Raw genomic sequence first — 17,743 nt, forward strand, 5'->3', positions numbered from 1 at the left:
CATCTCACAGAGAAGGAAGATGAGACATTCAAAGGTTAAGTGACTGGCCCCAGGTCACAGAACTGGCACCAGGGCTCTCAGTGTCCCTGACCCCTGCCCCAGGCTCCTGTGACAGCTATACATAAAGAAAGCCACTCAAAGCAATTTACTTCTCTTTTCTCAGGGTTTTGCATTGACACTGCTTTACACATTGCACTAGGTGCAGGCACAGTAATTCTGCCAGGAGCAAAACAACACCCCTTAAACACTCTGTGACTCTCAGAGCCATAGAAAATAAAAGGTTGACGTTAATGGTTGCCAGCTTGGAGGGAGTGATTCTATGTTGGGAGCCAAATGTATGTAGGGACCAGATGAGACTGTAGGAGTGAAGTTGGCAAAAAAGAAAGAGAAATGAGCCTATTCTTTGAAAATGAAAGTATGATAAATAACTGGATAGCTTTGATGTTTGTTTTTTATTTAGAGATTTTTTTTTCCATTTGAAAAATGGAGTATCTGTATATTTAGAGTGAGTGATCTGAAATCATAATAGAATCTTCCTAAATGTAATAATGATTATTTTATTCAGAAGCAATGAGATTAAACAGTCTACGTCTATAGAATTATTATATTTCTGAAAAATGTCATTATTTTTATACTGAAATTTCTGTACCATAAGTAGTGACTCATGTTAACAGAATGTGTGCTAACAATTTTAAGAAGACCAAATCACATCTCAGAGATAATAATGATTATTTAAATTTTGGGTTCATATAGGTAAAACTGTCTCACATAAGAAGTAGTGCTACAGTTGCCAAGAATTTGGGGCTATATACAATGCCTAGAATTACTAAAAATACATTTTCATATGGCCTTGAATTATGACCTTACATGTTTATCCCTACTTTCAGAAGTCAAAGATTTTAATTTCATTATGCTCCCGATGAACATATTTCTGGTTTTTACAATTCAGATTCATTGTTTCAGAGCCATCATATAGTAAAAGAAAATGTTTCTTCCTTCAGATTGAATGGAATTAAATTTCAACATAGAGTACTTCTTAGATACATTAAATGAAATTTTAACATGGTAAATGATACAGAATACCATTTTGTGTGTGTGTGTATGTGTGTGTGTGTGGCTCATGGGGCTTGAACTCGGCCTGAGCAATGTCCCTGAGCTAACACTGTGCCCTTGAGCCCCACTTCCCATTTTCTAGAGATTAATTGGAGATTATAATCTCAAGTCCTTTTGTGCCTGGGCTGGCTTTGAACCTTGATCCTCAGATCTCAGCCTCCTGAGTAGCTAGGGTTACGGGTGTGAGCCACTACATCCAGCCAGAATAAGAATTTTTATTCAGATATAAAGAATTATTTAACTAGGGGAGTTTTACAATGGTGGGGATAATAATTTAATTTCTATGAGCCAGAATATGTGTGTGTGTGTGTATGTGTGTGCATGTGTGTATATGTGTGTGTATATGTGTGTGTGTGTGTGTGTGTGTGTGTGTGTGTGTGTGTGTGTTCTGGTTTGACCATGTAAATCTAATGTCTGCAGTAAATTTGAAAGCATTTTATGTCCATTTTGAAATATGCCTTGTGGCAGACAGAATAATGATCATTATGAATTGTTGACACAGTAGAATTTGACCAGACCATCATTGAATCTTTCCACCTATTATCTAAATTTGGGAAGAACACACCAAGTTTATTTTTACCACCATCAAACTATACCTCATGATGTAGGTATGAGATGTTTGAGATGGTAGTTGGTAATATTTCCAAAATCAAAGGTGACTGATTCATTTTAACACTAATACTTCTAGTGTTACTATAATTTGGAAACAAACCACTCATGCTCTTTTCACATTAAGATTTTGCTCACTTGTAGCTTTTCTTAGCTCTTATTCTGGAAATCTTAACAATTCCCCCCCCCCCCGCCCCAAGCAAAATTTGGAATCCCTAAGACATCATTATATCACCAGTTTCTTGGTGAAAATTCTCCTCTATTCTTTACCTTTGGGCTGTCTACTTTTATCTCCATTAACCTTTTGGCTTGACTATAAACATTTATTGAAGGCTACCTCCTTTGTCGGTCCAGCGGCTTCAAAGGTTAGTGAGAAGTGGATGCGAGTCTGACCTCTTTTATCCACATTAGATGATTCTAATTATTCCTCAGAAATGACACTTTTGACCCATTTTGTCCTTGTCAACTTTGTCTTGTTGCGAGCTGTCTAATTGTGAAACTCTAGGTTCAAACTGGGACCAGGAGTGCAGAATTTGTTTTAACTTACAGTGTTGTGCCTCAAAAACTGCACAGTATTTCTTTTTTCTTTTTAAATACCATTTAACTGAAACAGAAGGCTTTTGTTATATACCTGGGGTTTATTTATTGCTGAAAGGGATATAGATGAAGAATAAAGCTTGTAAGACTCCATGCTTTTGTCAAGATAGAAACAATGAAAAAATACATGAAAAACTGCATAATGAGTATAAACTTGGTTTTGCTAAGGTTGCTTGGCAACGAAGGCTTTTTACCTGTTCTTCCCCATGCTATACTTCCATATGCTCACTCTGGACTACACCTTATGTCAGCTTCCACTCTCACCCTCACTAAGGCAGAGCATGATGATAAATACCCATTACATGTGCAAGTTCTGTGAGGCTATAATACAAGTCACCTCTCATTCATTTCAAAGATCATGCAAAGTCATATGGTCCTATCTGACTTTAAAAGAATCTTTAGTGGCAGCGAGGAAATAACTGATCAATAACACTAATAAGGATCACTGTTCTTAAATTGGATGACAAAGAATTCTTTGTCTTGACAAGTGGGGAATTCAGTACATGGTTTTTGGATCTTTTATTTCTTTCACTCATGTTCCTTGTGAGTCAAAGTTGGATGGACACTGTACTATTTCTTTATGCCCCTGGATTAATGAGATTAGCCCCTCTCTGTAGGTATATATTTTGAGATTCAAAGTGCTGAAATTAATTTCCAGAAACAGAGCCTACCAGAAGTACAGATTGAGAATCACACCTAGATCAGCTAATTCATAAACAGTTGTATTGTGTTATAACTGAACTGTAAAGGCAGAGTCATTCCAGAGATGTGTTTACACATCCAAATATAGAAGCAGGAATCACCGCAGTGGCCACTGTGTATTTGCGCTTAAAGTGTGGTCCTAAATATAGCTACTGTCATAAATGATTAATGATTGCGGAATGACAGTAAAGATGCCTTGTTATACCAACTAAGGGAAAGTTGTTTCACACTTTTGAACTCACTTGATAAGGACATTTAATAACTTCTTGAAGTATACATTTTATTTTCCTGATGAAACTTAACTATTACAGTAGGGACCTAAAGAAACATAAATATATTGTCTTATAGTTCTATAGATCAGAAACGCAGAAATCCAAATTTGAGTTTTCAACCTGGTATGCTTGCTCCTTTCTGAATGTTAATGGGAAGAATTTAACTGTTGTGATTGCTGGCAAACTTGAGTACCTCAAGGATATGTAATTAATCTCTATTTCTTGTTTCCTATAAACTGAGACTACTGCAAGTTTCAAGACTACAGCCTGCTCTTTTAGTTCATGGCTTTGATTCCCTATCTATAAAGGCAACAAAAGTAGTTGATTTTTATTTTATTTTTTTTTGTATGGCAAATGTTTTCAATTCAGTCTTTTGTCTTTCTTTGCTACTTTTAAGGATTTGTGTAATGAGAATGAGCCCAATTGGATAAACTGGGGTACTTCTATCATTTCATGGTCCTACAACTTAAAAATAACTCTAAAAGTCCCTTTCCAAATACAGAAGTATATTCACAGTTGCAAGGAATTAGGATATGATGACCTCTGGGGGAACTGTTGCAGTGTCTATCACAGCTTGTTTTTTCCCCGTCACATTTTTGTTGTTGTTGTTCTAGGGATTGTACCTAGGACATTGTACGAGCCAAGCAAGTGCTTTGCCACTGAGCTACTCCTAGCCCTGCTGCAACTTTTCTATCTGTTCTCTTTTTCTAACAAGCTGTGCACTTGTGGGATAATACATATATCTGCCTTACTTTCTTCATTTTGAAGCCAGGGAATAAAACTCAGTTAATGGTAAAACACATTGTTATTCTTCATAGTCTAGAGTTTTATGATTTTTTTGTGTTAGATATGAGTAAATGAAAGCAATGAACAATGTAGATGTTATTGTTATTTTTCTATTCATGGATTTTTCTGGAGTGCAGATTTCATGAAATCCTGGATAACTCCTTCCTTCTTATACTTGGTAATGTTCTTTGAAGACAGTCAGTCTCTACAAAAGTTGACTTCAGAAAGAAATTGACTTGCTTTCTCAAAACTGTAATAACTGAACTATGAAGATTTTTTTTATCTTCTTAGTATTTAAGTTTATGTATAGGTATAACTTTTAGTAAGACTTTATACATTTTCACCTTGACTCATAGATTTGGAATTGAAGAAATTGTTTGCCTTTCACCTCAGTTTCCTAATAGCTGAAATTCTGCCTGTTCCCAGCCATAATGAATGTTTACCAGTTTTAAGAAATGTGATGCATAATTTTTCACTAAGAAAAGGCAATAATTGACTATTTTTGAATCACAAAATCAATTTCTCATAAGCCTTAACTTCTCAGTGGAAAAAGCATAATTATTTTACTCTTGAAGTAGTGAAAAGTCTTAAAATATAATTAAAATAAATTAACAGTCAACATACAGCAAATAGTCAATACATGTAAGCCACTGGTGATATTTTTGTAGTGTGAAGGTAAGTAACTCATCCTAATTTGCACTGAACATATAGCTTACTGGAGGATGCTTCAGTCCCAAAAATTCTAGAATAGAATTGTGTGTGTAAGTCTGACATGGTTTCCCTGAGCTAAAGTAGCTGACACTTTTCTAGTACTTTTTACATACCAAGAATAGTTGTAAAGCTTTACAAGAACATAAACTAGGGATTTCTAAAACTATCCACATACTGTGTATGTATTCTGCTCTCTCTATGCTGCTCAGATTTTGCCCATACTTTCGGTCATAGGACATAGGCATATATTTTTAGATTAGTTATTTAAAATCAGAAGGGAGTGGAGAGTTCAAGTAAAACCACCACAGATCCCACACATGGTTTTAGGCGGGCTCTGAATGGTGAAAGTCGTTCTGAGTCTAGCTCTGCTTACCTCTCGAACATCCCCGGTCTCAATCTAGGGATTACCACCTATGTCTGTAGTAATAAAAAAACAAAAATTGTGCATCAGATTCTAGGCCTAATATTTACCAGATATGGATCTCTTTTCTCAGATTAAACATGAAAATTCTTCTTCTAATTCAGTTTTTACAATAGAAAAATAAAAAGGAGGGGGTGAGGTGGAAGTGAATGTAGCCTAGTTTGTAGAATACCTGCCAAGCATGCATGAAGCTCTGGCTTCCATTCCTCAGTGTCACATACACAGAAAAAGCCGGAAGTAGTGCTGTGGCTCAAATGGTAGAACTCTAACCTTGAGAAAGTCAAAGGACAGTGCCCAGGCCCTGAGTTCAAGCTTCAGGACTGGCAAAAAGAAAAAAAAAATGCAACAATGGTAATTTGATTAAATTTTATAGATGATTAAAAATATGCATAAAATATTTTCTAATCCTCTTTCTTGCTCTTTCTTCCTTCTTTTCTTCCTTCCTTCCTTCCTTCCTTTCTTTCTTTCTTCCTTTCTTTCTTTCTTTCTTTCTTTCTTTCTCTCTTTCTTTCTCTTTCTTTCTTGTGGGTCATGGTACTTGAACTCTGGGCCTGGGCGTTGTCCTTGAGTTCTTCAGCTCAAGGCTACTGCCCTACCCTTTGAGATACAGTGCCACTTCTGGGGTTTCTAGTGGTTAATTGGAGATATGAGTCTCAGAGTCTTCAGTGTCCAGGCTGGCTTTGAACCACAATCATCAGATCTCTTCCTCGTGAATAGCAAGGATTACAGGTGTAAGCCAATGGGCCCCACTTCTACTTTTTCTTACTCAGACTTTCAGAGTCTGTTATGGGTATGTCTGCTAACTATTAAGGTATATAGTTGAAAGTTAAGACTTAAAATGATCAAACATAAATATTAATCAGTGTGTTACCATTTGTTACATTTGCTCTGGCTTTCTGCCTCTTCTGTTTAACATATGAAGTATCTTTTTGAAGATTTTTTTAAAACTTGCTATTTGTGGCTGTTTTTCTATTAGGTCGTGTTTTCCATGATAGTTTTTACCTCTTATATGGAGACTTACTTATGAAATGGATCAGCATTTGATTCATGCGGTTTTTTATTTTTAACACAACTCTGCAGGTAACAGTGGATTTGTGCAGCTCATGCAATGACTGCTGTCCTGATACAGGTTATGTGGGTTTTCTCAATACTTGAGAGATCTGAAGTTTACAACATACACAGAATCCCTCCAGTGAATACTTATTCATACCAATTTGAGAATTTGTAACAGAGGTTTTATAACAAGAGGGAAGGTCCCAAAATGGGCTGAGAAATCTTGGTCAGGATCATATCTAGGTGAAAATTCAGTTCCTGAAATTATCTTGAGACCTTTGTATTGTGCTCTGTTGTCATGGCTTCATGGTATTTGCTGTACAGAACATGGGCTGGTGTATGATAAAAGTCTGAATGCAAGTTCACTGGGACTCTTCAGCAAACAACCTTGCTAAACCTCACTGTTATTCCTCCTCTGTTTATTTCCTGTGGGGTAAACTTATCAAAAGATTTAAAGATACAGAATCTGGGTACCAAGCATCTCAAAGTGCCAAGGCATTTGAACACTACAGTTAAAATATACATCCAATATGTTTTGTTAGAATGACAAGATGTGTCTCCCTGCTTTTGTGCTTCTTAGGATAAAGGCTGTTATGCTTTTAGTTATTCTGTATTTGAGTTTACTCATGACTTCTCTTTCATAGTCTTTCTAGAGGAAAATGTGTGGTGAATCATTAGCATTATTATGATTTCAGCTGCAGTCAGACTACATATCCACACTTAGGACAGAGGGCTGAGTATGTTTCATTATTCATTCAGGATAAGTTCTTTCTGTAATATAAATGTTGCTCAGGATAGAGCTTTGAAATGGATCCTGATTCTTGAAATTCTTTCCTGTCTGTTTCAGGAAATAGTGAGATCCTGTTGATAACCAAGTACAATGTGTCTAAAGTTCACTTCTAAACACTCTGCTCTTTGCAATGAAAGTCATCTGCATTCTCTTTATAATTCAGAGCCACAAGAGATCAGTCTAATCTTGGAGATCTGATCCAATATCATTTAGGGGAGGAAAAAAAAATCCTTGATAATAATTCCACCATTCAGATTAGTGAAAGCAGTAAAGCCTTACAGCCTCTGTCGTCTTAAAAAGATTTGAGACAGGGGAATAAGGACTTGGATTATGGTTGGGGAGATTTAGTTGTTTGTAAAAATAAAATGATTAGTACAGGCGTTATTCAAGTTTTTAATCAACGAAAGCCAACGGCATCTGTTCGTTATCATTCTTTCTGCAGAAAACAAAGACCCAGGTTCCAATGGTGCTGACTGCTGGTCCCAAGTGGCTGCTGGATGTGACTTGGCAAGGAGTGGAAGACAACAAAAACAACTGCATTGTTTACAGCAAAGGTAAACACAAGATCATCTCCCTGTGTCTTTGAAAGGATTGAAACCTGTGCATTGCAAAATATCACCCAGAGGAGCTTGTTGGAAAGGGGATAGAGAGAGAAATAGGATCCTCTTTTTTTTTTCCCTTTCTGTGGCTTGCTAGCCTATATGTTCTTCAAGGCTTGCTGATATCTGTTGTTGTATAAGATAAACAAAACCCAGTGCACCATTAATTACTTCGTACCACACACACATTTACTTAAACCCTGGGTTCCAGAGGCACTCCTGTCGCCTTCTCTTGAGGGGAGATTTTTTATGAATAGCCTGGTTTAATGAAATCTCAGATTCCCCTCTTAGAGGTTTATCTATCCCGGAGGAAATTCCTTTTGAATGTATGTCAAGGTGCTTGCTCCAGGAGGCTCTACATGGCAAACCACTTCCTAAAATCATGCATGAGGAGAAGAGGACTGAAAAGGAAACCTTTGCAAAGGCCGAGTTCTGGCCCATGGTGATCCATGAAGTGCAGGATGCTAACAGGCAGGAGGAAGCTGATAGCCTGCTGAATACTGCCTTTGATTTGCCCAGTGTGACATAAACCTAGAGTGTGTCTCCTAGCTAGACTATGGCTACAAAGCCACAGCTTGGTGATGACACATTAGGAGACTGATTCTCCATGAGACAGGACAGTGTTCATGCGTATGATTGTTTTTTCCATCTTTAAGTTACGGGCCATTTCTCTGTACTCGACCAATGAAATCCTTCCTCTCACTTGTTGTAAATATTGCAAAACCTGTGCTTCTCATGTTTAATTTCTTTCAGCTTTCTTTTTTTCTTTAACCAAATAGACCTACTGAGATCAAAGATTTATTTGCACATTGAACCTAGAAACCATAAAAGCATACAAGGGAACAAGAAAATAAGCACCCCTATCAATATATTAACATATAAAACACTAATCATAACATCAAAGACTCTTAAAAACTTGCTAGAAACAATTACAACTTGTTCCTATAATCATTACAATTTGTACACTTATAAGAGGATTGCCTCTAAACTACCATATGCCTTTGAAAATTGAAACATGGGAAAGAGGGAATTTGTGAGCTATAAAAACAGTCCTCACACCAGGATCTGATTATATTTCTTTCCCTTTATAATTGCTAGTCCTATCCACAAATTTTGTAACCTAAAATACCTGTGGTATGCTGGTGAGTGCTTTTAGCAAGAAGGGAAATGAGATTTCCCCTGGATATTTCAATAACATCTATCAGAATAGAAGGAAGTGAGGCTGTATTTTAAATCCAGTGGACCAAGGTCCACACTCAGAACACACACACACACACACACACACACACACACACACACACACACTACCAAAGATGTATCTAAAGTGGGAAACAGATTTCTGTTGTAAAATAATTTTATCTTCACTAGGAACCACAATTTTGATCTAAATCTATTGCATCTTAAATTCAGGCATCTTTTCTGGGAAATATACTTGTTAGATTATGAAATTGTAATTCCATCTTCAGGGGAGTAAAGGTTTTAAATATGTTGTTGCTATCTGTTTGTTAAGAGTTGGCTATTTTTGAAACATTTTGTTTCAAAATAGAAAATTTGGGGCCATTTTTAGAAGCTCCTTAGTTAATCTTTGAACTCATAAGACATGCAAGGAGCCCATGGATAAGCACCATTCATTAGAACACACACTCATGAACCTCCAAAGCTTCCATGCCAAATTCTGTACATTTCTCTCATTGCTTTGTTTTATGATCATTAGACTATATGTCCAAGACAAGCCAGCAAAACCTAAGTTGGCATGCTCATCACAGAAGAAAAGTAGGTATTACAGTTCAAAAACCAGAACTGTAATAATAATGTTTCCATTGTGTCTTCATTCCCATTTAACACTTCTGATGAGGAAATTAACGTTTAAATTTCCCCATTTAATATGAATAGAATAATGTGGGCAAGTCATCTAGTTTGTTTGCATTCTTAAAGGATTGTCTAACTTAAGGTCTTAAGAATGCATACTAGAGGATGTTCTCTCTGTATAAAACCTTAAAAGAGTTAACACAGCCCAGGGAGAGACATTGTGTGCCTCGCCTTACCCTGTGAGTGTGGAACAGCTAACAATGGAAAAGAATTCAAGTCCGGTTATGATAGCTCCAAATCCTGAGTTCTTACATGGTGAGCCTCTGCCTTTCCTTTTGCCACTATGAATTGATGAATAAGCTCCCTCAAAACCCAAGCATTTAGGCCTCCAAATCACAAAGAATATATATTAATTTGTGACACTTTCAAAAGTATGTGTTGGGATGGAATGGAATGGAATATAGAACAGAATAATAGAAAAGAGAGACTGACTCATTGCTGAATGGTATCTATTGAAAACTCATAGCTTATGTTGGTAGTGATGCTTTGACAAGTCCCTCTATAAATAGACACTAAATCATTTGACCATAAATAGTTTAATTTTCCTTCCACCGAAGGAACTAAGTAAAAGCCTGGACAATTCTGCAATAGATTACTCTGGTCTCTAGTGGACTTCAGAAGTCAGAAGACTTCCATTTCTTGGTGTTCATTTTTATGCACATGGATATTGAGCCACTGTGATCCTCTGCTAAGAATATCCTAGACACATTTGATTGATTGATTTGTTGGTTCTTGAGTACCTAGGATAATTTCATTGCTTATTTATTGTGCACAGTGCTTCAGCAAACATGGCTATAGCGCTGTCTCATGTAGACAACTAATACTTCTTCAGATATATTCCCAAGAGTTGTATGGTTTGGCAGCAGGATCATAAGTTCATAGCCTTTTTCATATAGTTTTTGAAGTAGCCTTTACTGATTACTATAGTGGTTACTTTAATTTAGATAATTACCACCAGAGGAAGAAAATACCTCTTGCTTATTCTTGCCAACATTTATTATTTTCTCAATGTTTACCATTCTCAATGGGGCAATTTTAGTGTAGGTTTGATTTACCATTACTTTGTGCATATCATTTTGCTTTGAAATGGTATTCAACTGAAATTGATTTGTGTGTGTGTGTGTGTGTGTGTGTGTGTGTGTGTGTGTGTGCGAGAGAGAGAGAGAGAGAGAGAGAGAGAGAGAGAGAGAGAGAGACAGACAGACAGACAGACAGACAGACAGACAGACAGACAAAGACAGAGAGAGAGCTGGAGAGATTCACGTGCACATATCACTGAAATTCCAGAGACACTGAACTTCAGAAACAGCTGAAGATTTAGTTGTCCCACCTTTGTTCCCAGGCTCTCTCCTGTCTCTTTCTTCCATGTAGCATCATCCTCAGACAGGTTCCTTGGCAATTCCTAACTTACTCCATCAGCATAGTAACTGAAGGAAATTCAACAAAACAAAATAAAACAGCAAAAACCACAAAAAACTTGTTGCTGGCTTTTGATTGAGGTTCAGGATATAAATAGTCCCTGAAATACTTAAGACTTTTAGTAGCAGGAGAATGAAGACATATTACTCTCACATGTGTCAGTGGGATGGAGGATAAACAGTTTCTTAAATAAAATCAGAAACAAATGGCTTCTTGAAGTTGTTTCATCATCCCATATACCTACAAGCAGCACAACATTCAAAATGTCATAGGAGCTGGGGATTTGGCTCAGTGGTAGACAACCAGCCTAGCAATCTCATGGCCCTCATTTCAAAACCCAGTACTACAAACAGTAAAAATAAAAATGTCGCAGGAGCTTTCATTAAAGGTAAAACATACTCTAGAGGCCACAATTATATTCCTGAAAATTTTAAACTTATGAATTCTGTCCTGAAGTTATTATTACAGGCCATGGCATAGAACAGATCTAGAACTATTTATCAATAAATTTCTTTCATGAAAACATTGTATAAAAATGTCTTATTTGTGGAATTTTAGAACTCTCTTATTCCAGACACACACTGGCTTCGTAAAATATCCTGAAGAATAAACTAGTCACAAAATTAAATGTAACTATAAAGCTTTCATTTCCTGAATTTCCATCCAATAATTATTATCAACTCATATTCTAATACTTAGAGCTATTCAGTAACCTACTATCATCTTGTATCAAAATAAGGAAATGTGGAGTGTTGGATATTAACATTGTGATCTGATGCACTTTTCCCTTACCCTCAACTACTGATTGCCATTCTAGAAAGTAATTAGATCATCCAGACACAGAAGGACCAGACTTGTTGGCTCATCTGCTTTTGTCCATTATTCTCATCAGACTCCAAATAGATAGTTCTAATTTACTTATCATCTGTGGAAACATACTAAAAAGCTCGATGCTGCAGTGAGAGGGAGCTTACATTGGAGTGAGGGAAGGGCACTATGTTTCCATTTATTCCTCAGATCCACTGTTGAGAATTATCTACTTCTTTGCTTTACTATATTCTCTCATGTTGCTTGTTTTCTAGAGTTGCCAAATTTGGCGACATTTTTAGACAAGAAAAACAAGGGGTTTACTCGTACATGTATGTTTTGTGTTTCAGGATTAAGCCTTCAATGCAACTTCTACAAGCATTTTTGTTTCTTTTGTTTTGTCATCCAGGTAACTTTCAATAAAGGATAATTTTATTTTCTAAGTTGTTTTGGAGCTGTTTTTTTTTCCAAAACAGTCACATTCTTCAGGGCTTTATATTAAGAAAATAAACACTGTCAATGGAAAGTATACAAAACTAATGACTAGCCTTCACTATATATTTCTTTATATAGGAAAGCATAGTATCTTTGTAAAAACAAAACAACACCTGCTGTATTAACCTTGGGTACATCATTTACCCTCTGACTGCATTAGCTGCAAAGATGGAATGGTAATAGCTACTTTGTAGAATCCTGTGAAGCAGCAGCTATGCACATGCCTGTGTATGTTATGATAAATGTTATGTTGTTAGTTATTTTATATTCCTCTCAGTTTGCCTCTGGTCACAGATCAGTTACTAATTAAGAGAAATGAAGCTAGTGTGAAAGAAATTGCGATCATCTCATTTTTCATTTATAGTTACAATTTACATAGGTCCGATTCAGTTACTTTGAACCCATATGTATCTGAACAAAAGTGTTATAGAATGAGACACCTGAAGACATGACATTTCATTTTTTGGTCACATGTTTTTTTGTTTTTGTTTTTGTTTTTTGGGATTTTTTTGCCAGTCCTGGGCTTGAGCTCAGGGCCTGAGCACTGTCCTTGGACTTTCTCAAGGCTAGAGCTCTACCTCTTGAGCCTCAGCACCATTTCTGGTTTTTTTCTATGTATGTGGTACCAAGAAATCGAACCTGGGTCTTCATGCATGCTAGGCAAGCACTGTACCACTAGGCCAAACTCCCAGCCCATGTTTTTTTTTTTTTTCTGCCAGTATTATAACTTGTATTTAGGGCCTTGTGCTCTCACTTGGTTTTTGTACTCATGGCTGACATTCTTACCATTTGAGCCATGCCTCTAGTCTGGCTTTTTTGCTGTTTAATTGGACATAGAACTGCCTAAACTTTCTGCCCAGATCTCAGCCTATGGAGTAACTAGGATTAGAGGTATGAGTCACTAGCACCTGGATTGAGCACATGATGCTTCTGTGTGTGTGTGTGTGTGTGTGTGTGTGTGTGTGTGTGTGTATGTGTGTTGCTAGAAATCAATCCAAGAACTTGTGCACTCCACTGCTAGACTGATTCTGCTTTGATATTAGTGCTTTTAATGAAAAATCCCACAAGAAATACTAGTGCAAATATAACAATAATATTGTTGATGCATATAATAGCAGTTACTCTTTAGAGTTTAATTCTATTTCAAGCACTGTTCTACTCACTTTCCACAAATTCACTTATTTGCCATTACAACAAACTCATGATATAAACAATGCTATTTATATTACAGAGGAATAAACTGAGGCTGTCATACATGAAGTAATTTCAAGCATATATAGTTCATATGAGATGAAGTTGGAGTTTAATCATAAGCACATAAACTTCAATTCCTAGCTGAACAACCATGCAGATTTTGAAGAAGCCAGTTCTTTCTTTTTAAATTTGCATACATATTTGTCCATAATTTTTTTGTTTCAGTAAGAATAGAAACTGTCTAAGGAGAAAAAAATGTCAGTAACAGACAATCTTTTTGGTAGTTTATTCTAAGGCTACAGCAATTTGATTTATCTAGAAGAGTGTACTCACTGGCCTCAAAACCATTCAATGACCCTCTTCCAAGTTCTGATTTTATTTATTTGCACCAAATTAACCATGCAATTAATTACCTAACTCTTCATTGATTACCTTCTGTGTTCAAGGCCCTACACTAGGCACTGTTGACATATTGACAGAAATTCTAATATGATCTAGTTTGGATGAGCAACTTTCTGTACAATGATTAAATTGATCACAGTTTCAAAACAAAGACCTTTCATGAAAAATATTCCAACAAAAATCTGGACCATGTAACACCTTTCAATAGAAAATCTATTAGATGTCACTAAGATTTTGAAATACAGTACACACACACACACACACACACACACACACACACACACACACCCTGTGATCCAATGAAGCTGCAATAAGTGAACCTCAATTTGGCAAGGGATGCTTGTAGCACCCTTGTCTAACATGGCAGCCAGTTTTAAAAGCCACCTCCACATCAATGTTTAACTATACCTAGGTAGCCTAATCATTTGTAATAACAAATTTAATAGGAAAAACCATGTTCATTTAAAAGCATGTATTTAAACATTCAGCAAATTCACACAAAAATGTATGACTTTTGTCTAGATTCACAGTGTTCTTAAAAGTGGGTGAGTGCCTGAACCAAATATTTAGCAGTGGGAATTATAAAATCATAAGGCGATTAAGTTAGCTAGTCTCAGAATTCCAATATTGCTTTTTAAATGACTTCAGGATATAGGAGGTACTGAGGTTATTATCTGTTATCAGGAATACAGTGGAATTGTACAACTGGATAATAACCAAACAAACTGACACAATGTAAAATTACATTATCAGTGTGTTAAAACAAAATTGCACCCTAAAGGAGTCCACATGCCAGCTCAGAGCTGCAGTGTAATTATGCTTAACTCTGATAATTAAAATACAACGGAGATCAACAGAATCATTTTCATTAAGAAAATTATTAATGATGGTGGTATAACAGTAATTGATTGCACAGCTCCACAGGATAACGCGATGCCGAAAACTCAACATGGTTTATGAACATCTGAGGCTTTTTCTGGGTATGTTCTCTTAGAATGCGAGAAATATATTAAAGAGTGAGCAATTATTATCTCTGTTCCAAAAAATCAGCAATTGTAAAAATGAGCACTATATGAAAACCATGGTTTTAATTCAAAAAATTCCATTTCTGAGGTATTCTCAAAGTCAAGAGCTGTGACCACAGTAGTGACTTATTGTCATATAGCAATCTGTTGTGTATTTGAGAATGGCAGTGAATTCAGCACACATTTCTGTTGTTTCTATTCCATTTGTTGTTTTTACAACTATGCTAAAGATTAACTGGTATGATTTCAGCATGAACCTGGTTGAACTGAAAAGTTGTGTTCTTATTATTAATGCGTGCTCCATGATGTGGAAAATATATATTTGTTTGCATATGAATGCCACTCTGAGTTTTCTTAATAAGATATTGGTAAATAGCCCTGCATGATCTATCACTAATTACTTTAGTGGATTAGATGTATTATGAGGTGTTAAGGGAAAAAAAAATCCCAAACCACCCCGGATCCAAGCCTGAATGACGCTTCTGTCTCGTAGGGGTAAAAACAAACTTAGAATGTTGGTAAATGATAAGAACTAAGAATACATGCGTTTTCTAAGTGTAAAAATGAGAAACGAAAAGCAAGGTCTTTTGAGAGGTGAGCCACTATCAGGATGTTAGCTTGTCATTCAAAGTGATTCTAATCTTGAAAGCTACCCAGAAAAGTATCTTTGTCAGCTAAAATGTGGGAAAACTCCTTCTAGTAAATTTTTTTTCAAGGTAAGTTTCTCTAAATAATTTCTTTAAATCAACATGTGCTATAGAGGAAGTTATGATATTATATAATTCCAGGTGAATATAAAGCAGAATAGGTATGTTCGTGGCTGGTATGATTACAGCTATATACAATTGTATGTTTGGGAAACAAAATGGAAACATGAAATTATGGACTTATGTATGTAAAGGTGGCAGGATGGGGGATTTTCTTTCTCTTGTTCTTTCTTTTGTCTTTTGTTTGTTTGTTTTAGTGCTAAGGCTGGAATTTGGAGCATCCTGCGTGCTCAGCTGGTATTCTAATACGTGAACCTCACCACAGCCCTGCTTTTTATTACACTACAATCCTCTATTTACACACTGAAATTAAGGTATAAGAAGTCTCTGCCTTATCCAGAAGTCCCTCACCCAACAGCATTTCAGTTATTTCCTGATCATATAGTAATTACTTTCATTCCATAAACTTATTTTCACAAAATATGTTTTTCCAAATAAAATATAAGCAACTGAGCACATGCTTTGTATGTGTCATGACAGTGTCTCAAAAGACCCTGCAAAGTGTAAAACACACCCTGGCCTGAGGAAATAACTGAAGGAAGGAACTCTGGTCATTCAGGTTGCAGAATTCTGAGTTTCCTAACATATGCTCGAGGGAAAACTCACAGAGGTGTTGGAATTTTAGTTGGATGCGGAAAGTTGAGAAGCAATTTCAGAAATGGAGTGAAGGTCTGTAAGGTGGCTGGTATGGGTCTGAGTGCTGAGTTGGGTGACCTTACCATGATGTCAGTGAGGAGATATCAACCATTCTGGGACTCCATGATCAAATTCAGATTTGAGTAAGATAATTATGTCTACTATTAAGCTTATGTCCATCCACTTAGAAAACCAAGCCTTGGAAATGGCGCTGTGGTTCAAGTGGTAGAATGTTACCCTTGAGCACAGAGGCTCAGGAATAGTGCCTAGGCTTTGAGTTCAAGCTCCACAACTGACAAAAAGAAAACCAAGCCTCATTTGTTTAAAATGATGTTTGAAGCCCTCTTCTGTAGTATATGGTAACAAATCATCCTGTTTACTTCACCTTCACCTGACTCTGAACAACATTTCAGCATCTACATGTGGACTTTCTTGTACTCCTCTTTCTAATCTAGCAGTGCCCATTGCTGATTAAATTAGATACAGGCTTCAAGCAGAATTGAAGGGAGCCAATATATGTGAAATGATAATCCACAATGAATCCTATGTAAAAAGGTGGTGAAGATAAGACAAAAGAGTCACCATTACTATTGTCAACAACAGCTGCAAACTCAACAAATCACTGCTTATCAAGGACTATTTTTAAAAAAACAATTGACCATATGATAAGTGCAAATATTTCTTGGGTATATGTAGTCTGGCAATCTGAACTTATTTTTCTGATTAACCTTAAGATGATATTTTTAGATTTTTTGTCTCCCCACGTATAACATAGAAATAATTTCAGGCAGTGCATGGTGCATAGCAGGTGCTCCATAAATATTTCTGACGAAATAAGAGTACATAAATTTGTAAGACAGAGCTTTTTACTTGTGTTGGGATGTAATATAAGTGTACATTTTGTAACCCTTGACTATGTTTAAAGTTCTGAAAGTCCTGAGACTTTCTGTACTCATTTATTGAATTTTCATGATTATATACATAACGACCAACTTTTCTTCTTTTCTGACTATTCTTTTTCTTTCAACATACATATTGTTCTTTCTATAAAGATATAATTTCCTTTCTCTGAACACAAGAAATAATTGAAGATATTTAGAAAATTTGGGGCCCTGTATTTTGACTCTTAATTTTTTCTTTCCAATTCTGCTTCCTTCACCTATCTTCAAATAAATGTCTCTACTTTTTTTTCTTCTGATTACAGTGGTTGCAGTTCAAAGATTAACCCTTGTCTTGCTTGACTGATTCTCAAATACCTCCAGCCCAAATTTTGCTAGTTATTTTGTTATTCCCTGCCTATTCTAACTTTGAACTGTGATCCTTCAGATCTCAGCATCCTGAGTAGCAAAGATTATAGGCATCTGGCGTTTTGCTTTACTACTTAAATGTGATGCACTAAAAGGCTGGATGCAAAAGTCTAATTAGGCAGGGCTCATTAACTGGTGGGTTTTATGTAAGACCAAATTATGATAACCA

At 36.2% G+C, this 17,743-nt stretch overlaps 1 protein-coding gene across 2 annotated transcripts in view; it reads left to right on the top strand.

Annotated features, from left to right (window-relative positions):
* Positions 1-17,743, top strand: part of Zfpm2 (zinc finger protein, FOG family member 2) — a 405,961-nt gene that overhangs the window by 260,606 nt on the left and 127,612 nt on the right. For both annotated transcript variants that reach the window (XM_090339252.1, XM_090339251.1), the window contains exon 5: positions 7,497-7,608. In XM_090339252.1, the coding sequence (XP_090195378.1) occupies positions 7,497-7,608 (112 nt within the window). The remainder of the gene's footprint in view (positions 1-7,496; positions 7,609-17,743) is intronic.

Source organism: Megascapheus bottae, chromosome 9 (genome assembly GCF_031878675.1).
Source record: "Megascapheus bottae isolate mThoBot1 chromosome 9, mThoBot2.hap1, whole genome shotgun sequence".
Taxonomy (NCBI): Eukaryota; Metazoa; Chordata; class Mammalia; order Rodentia; family Geomyidae; genus Megascapheus; species Megascapheus bottae.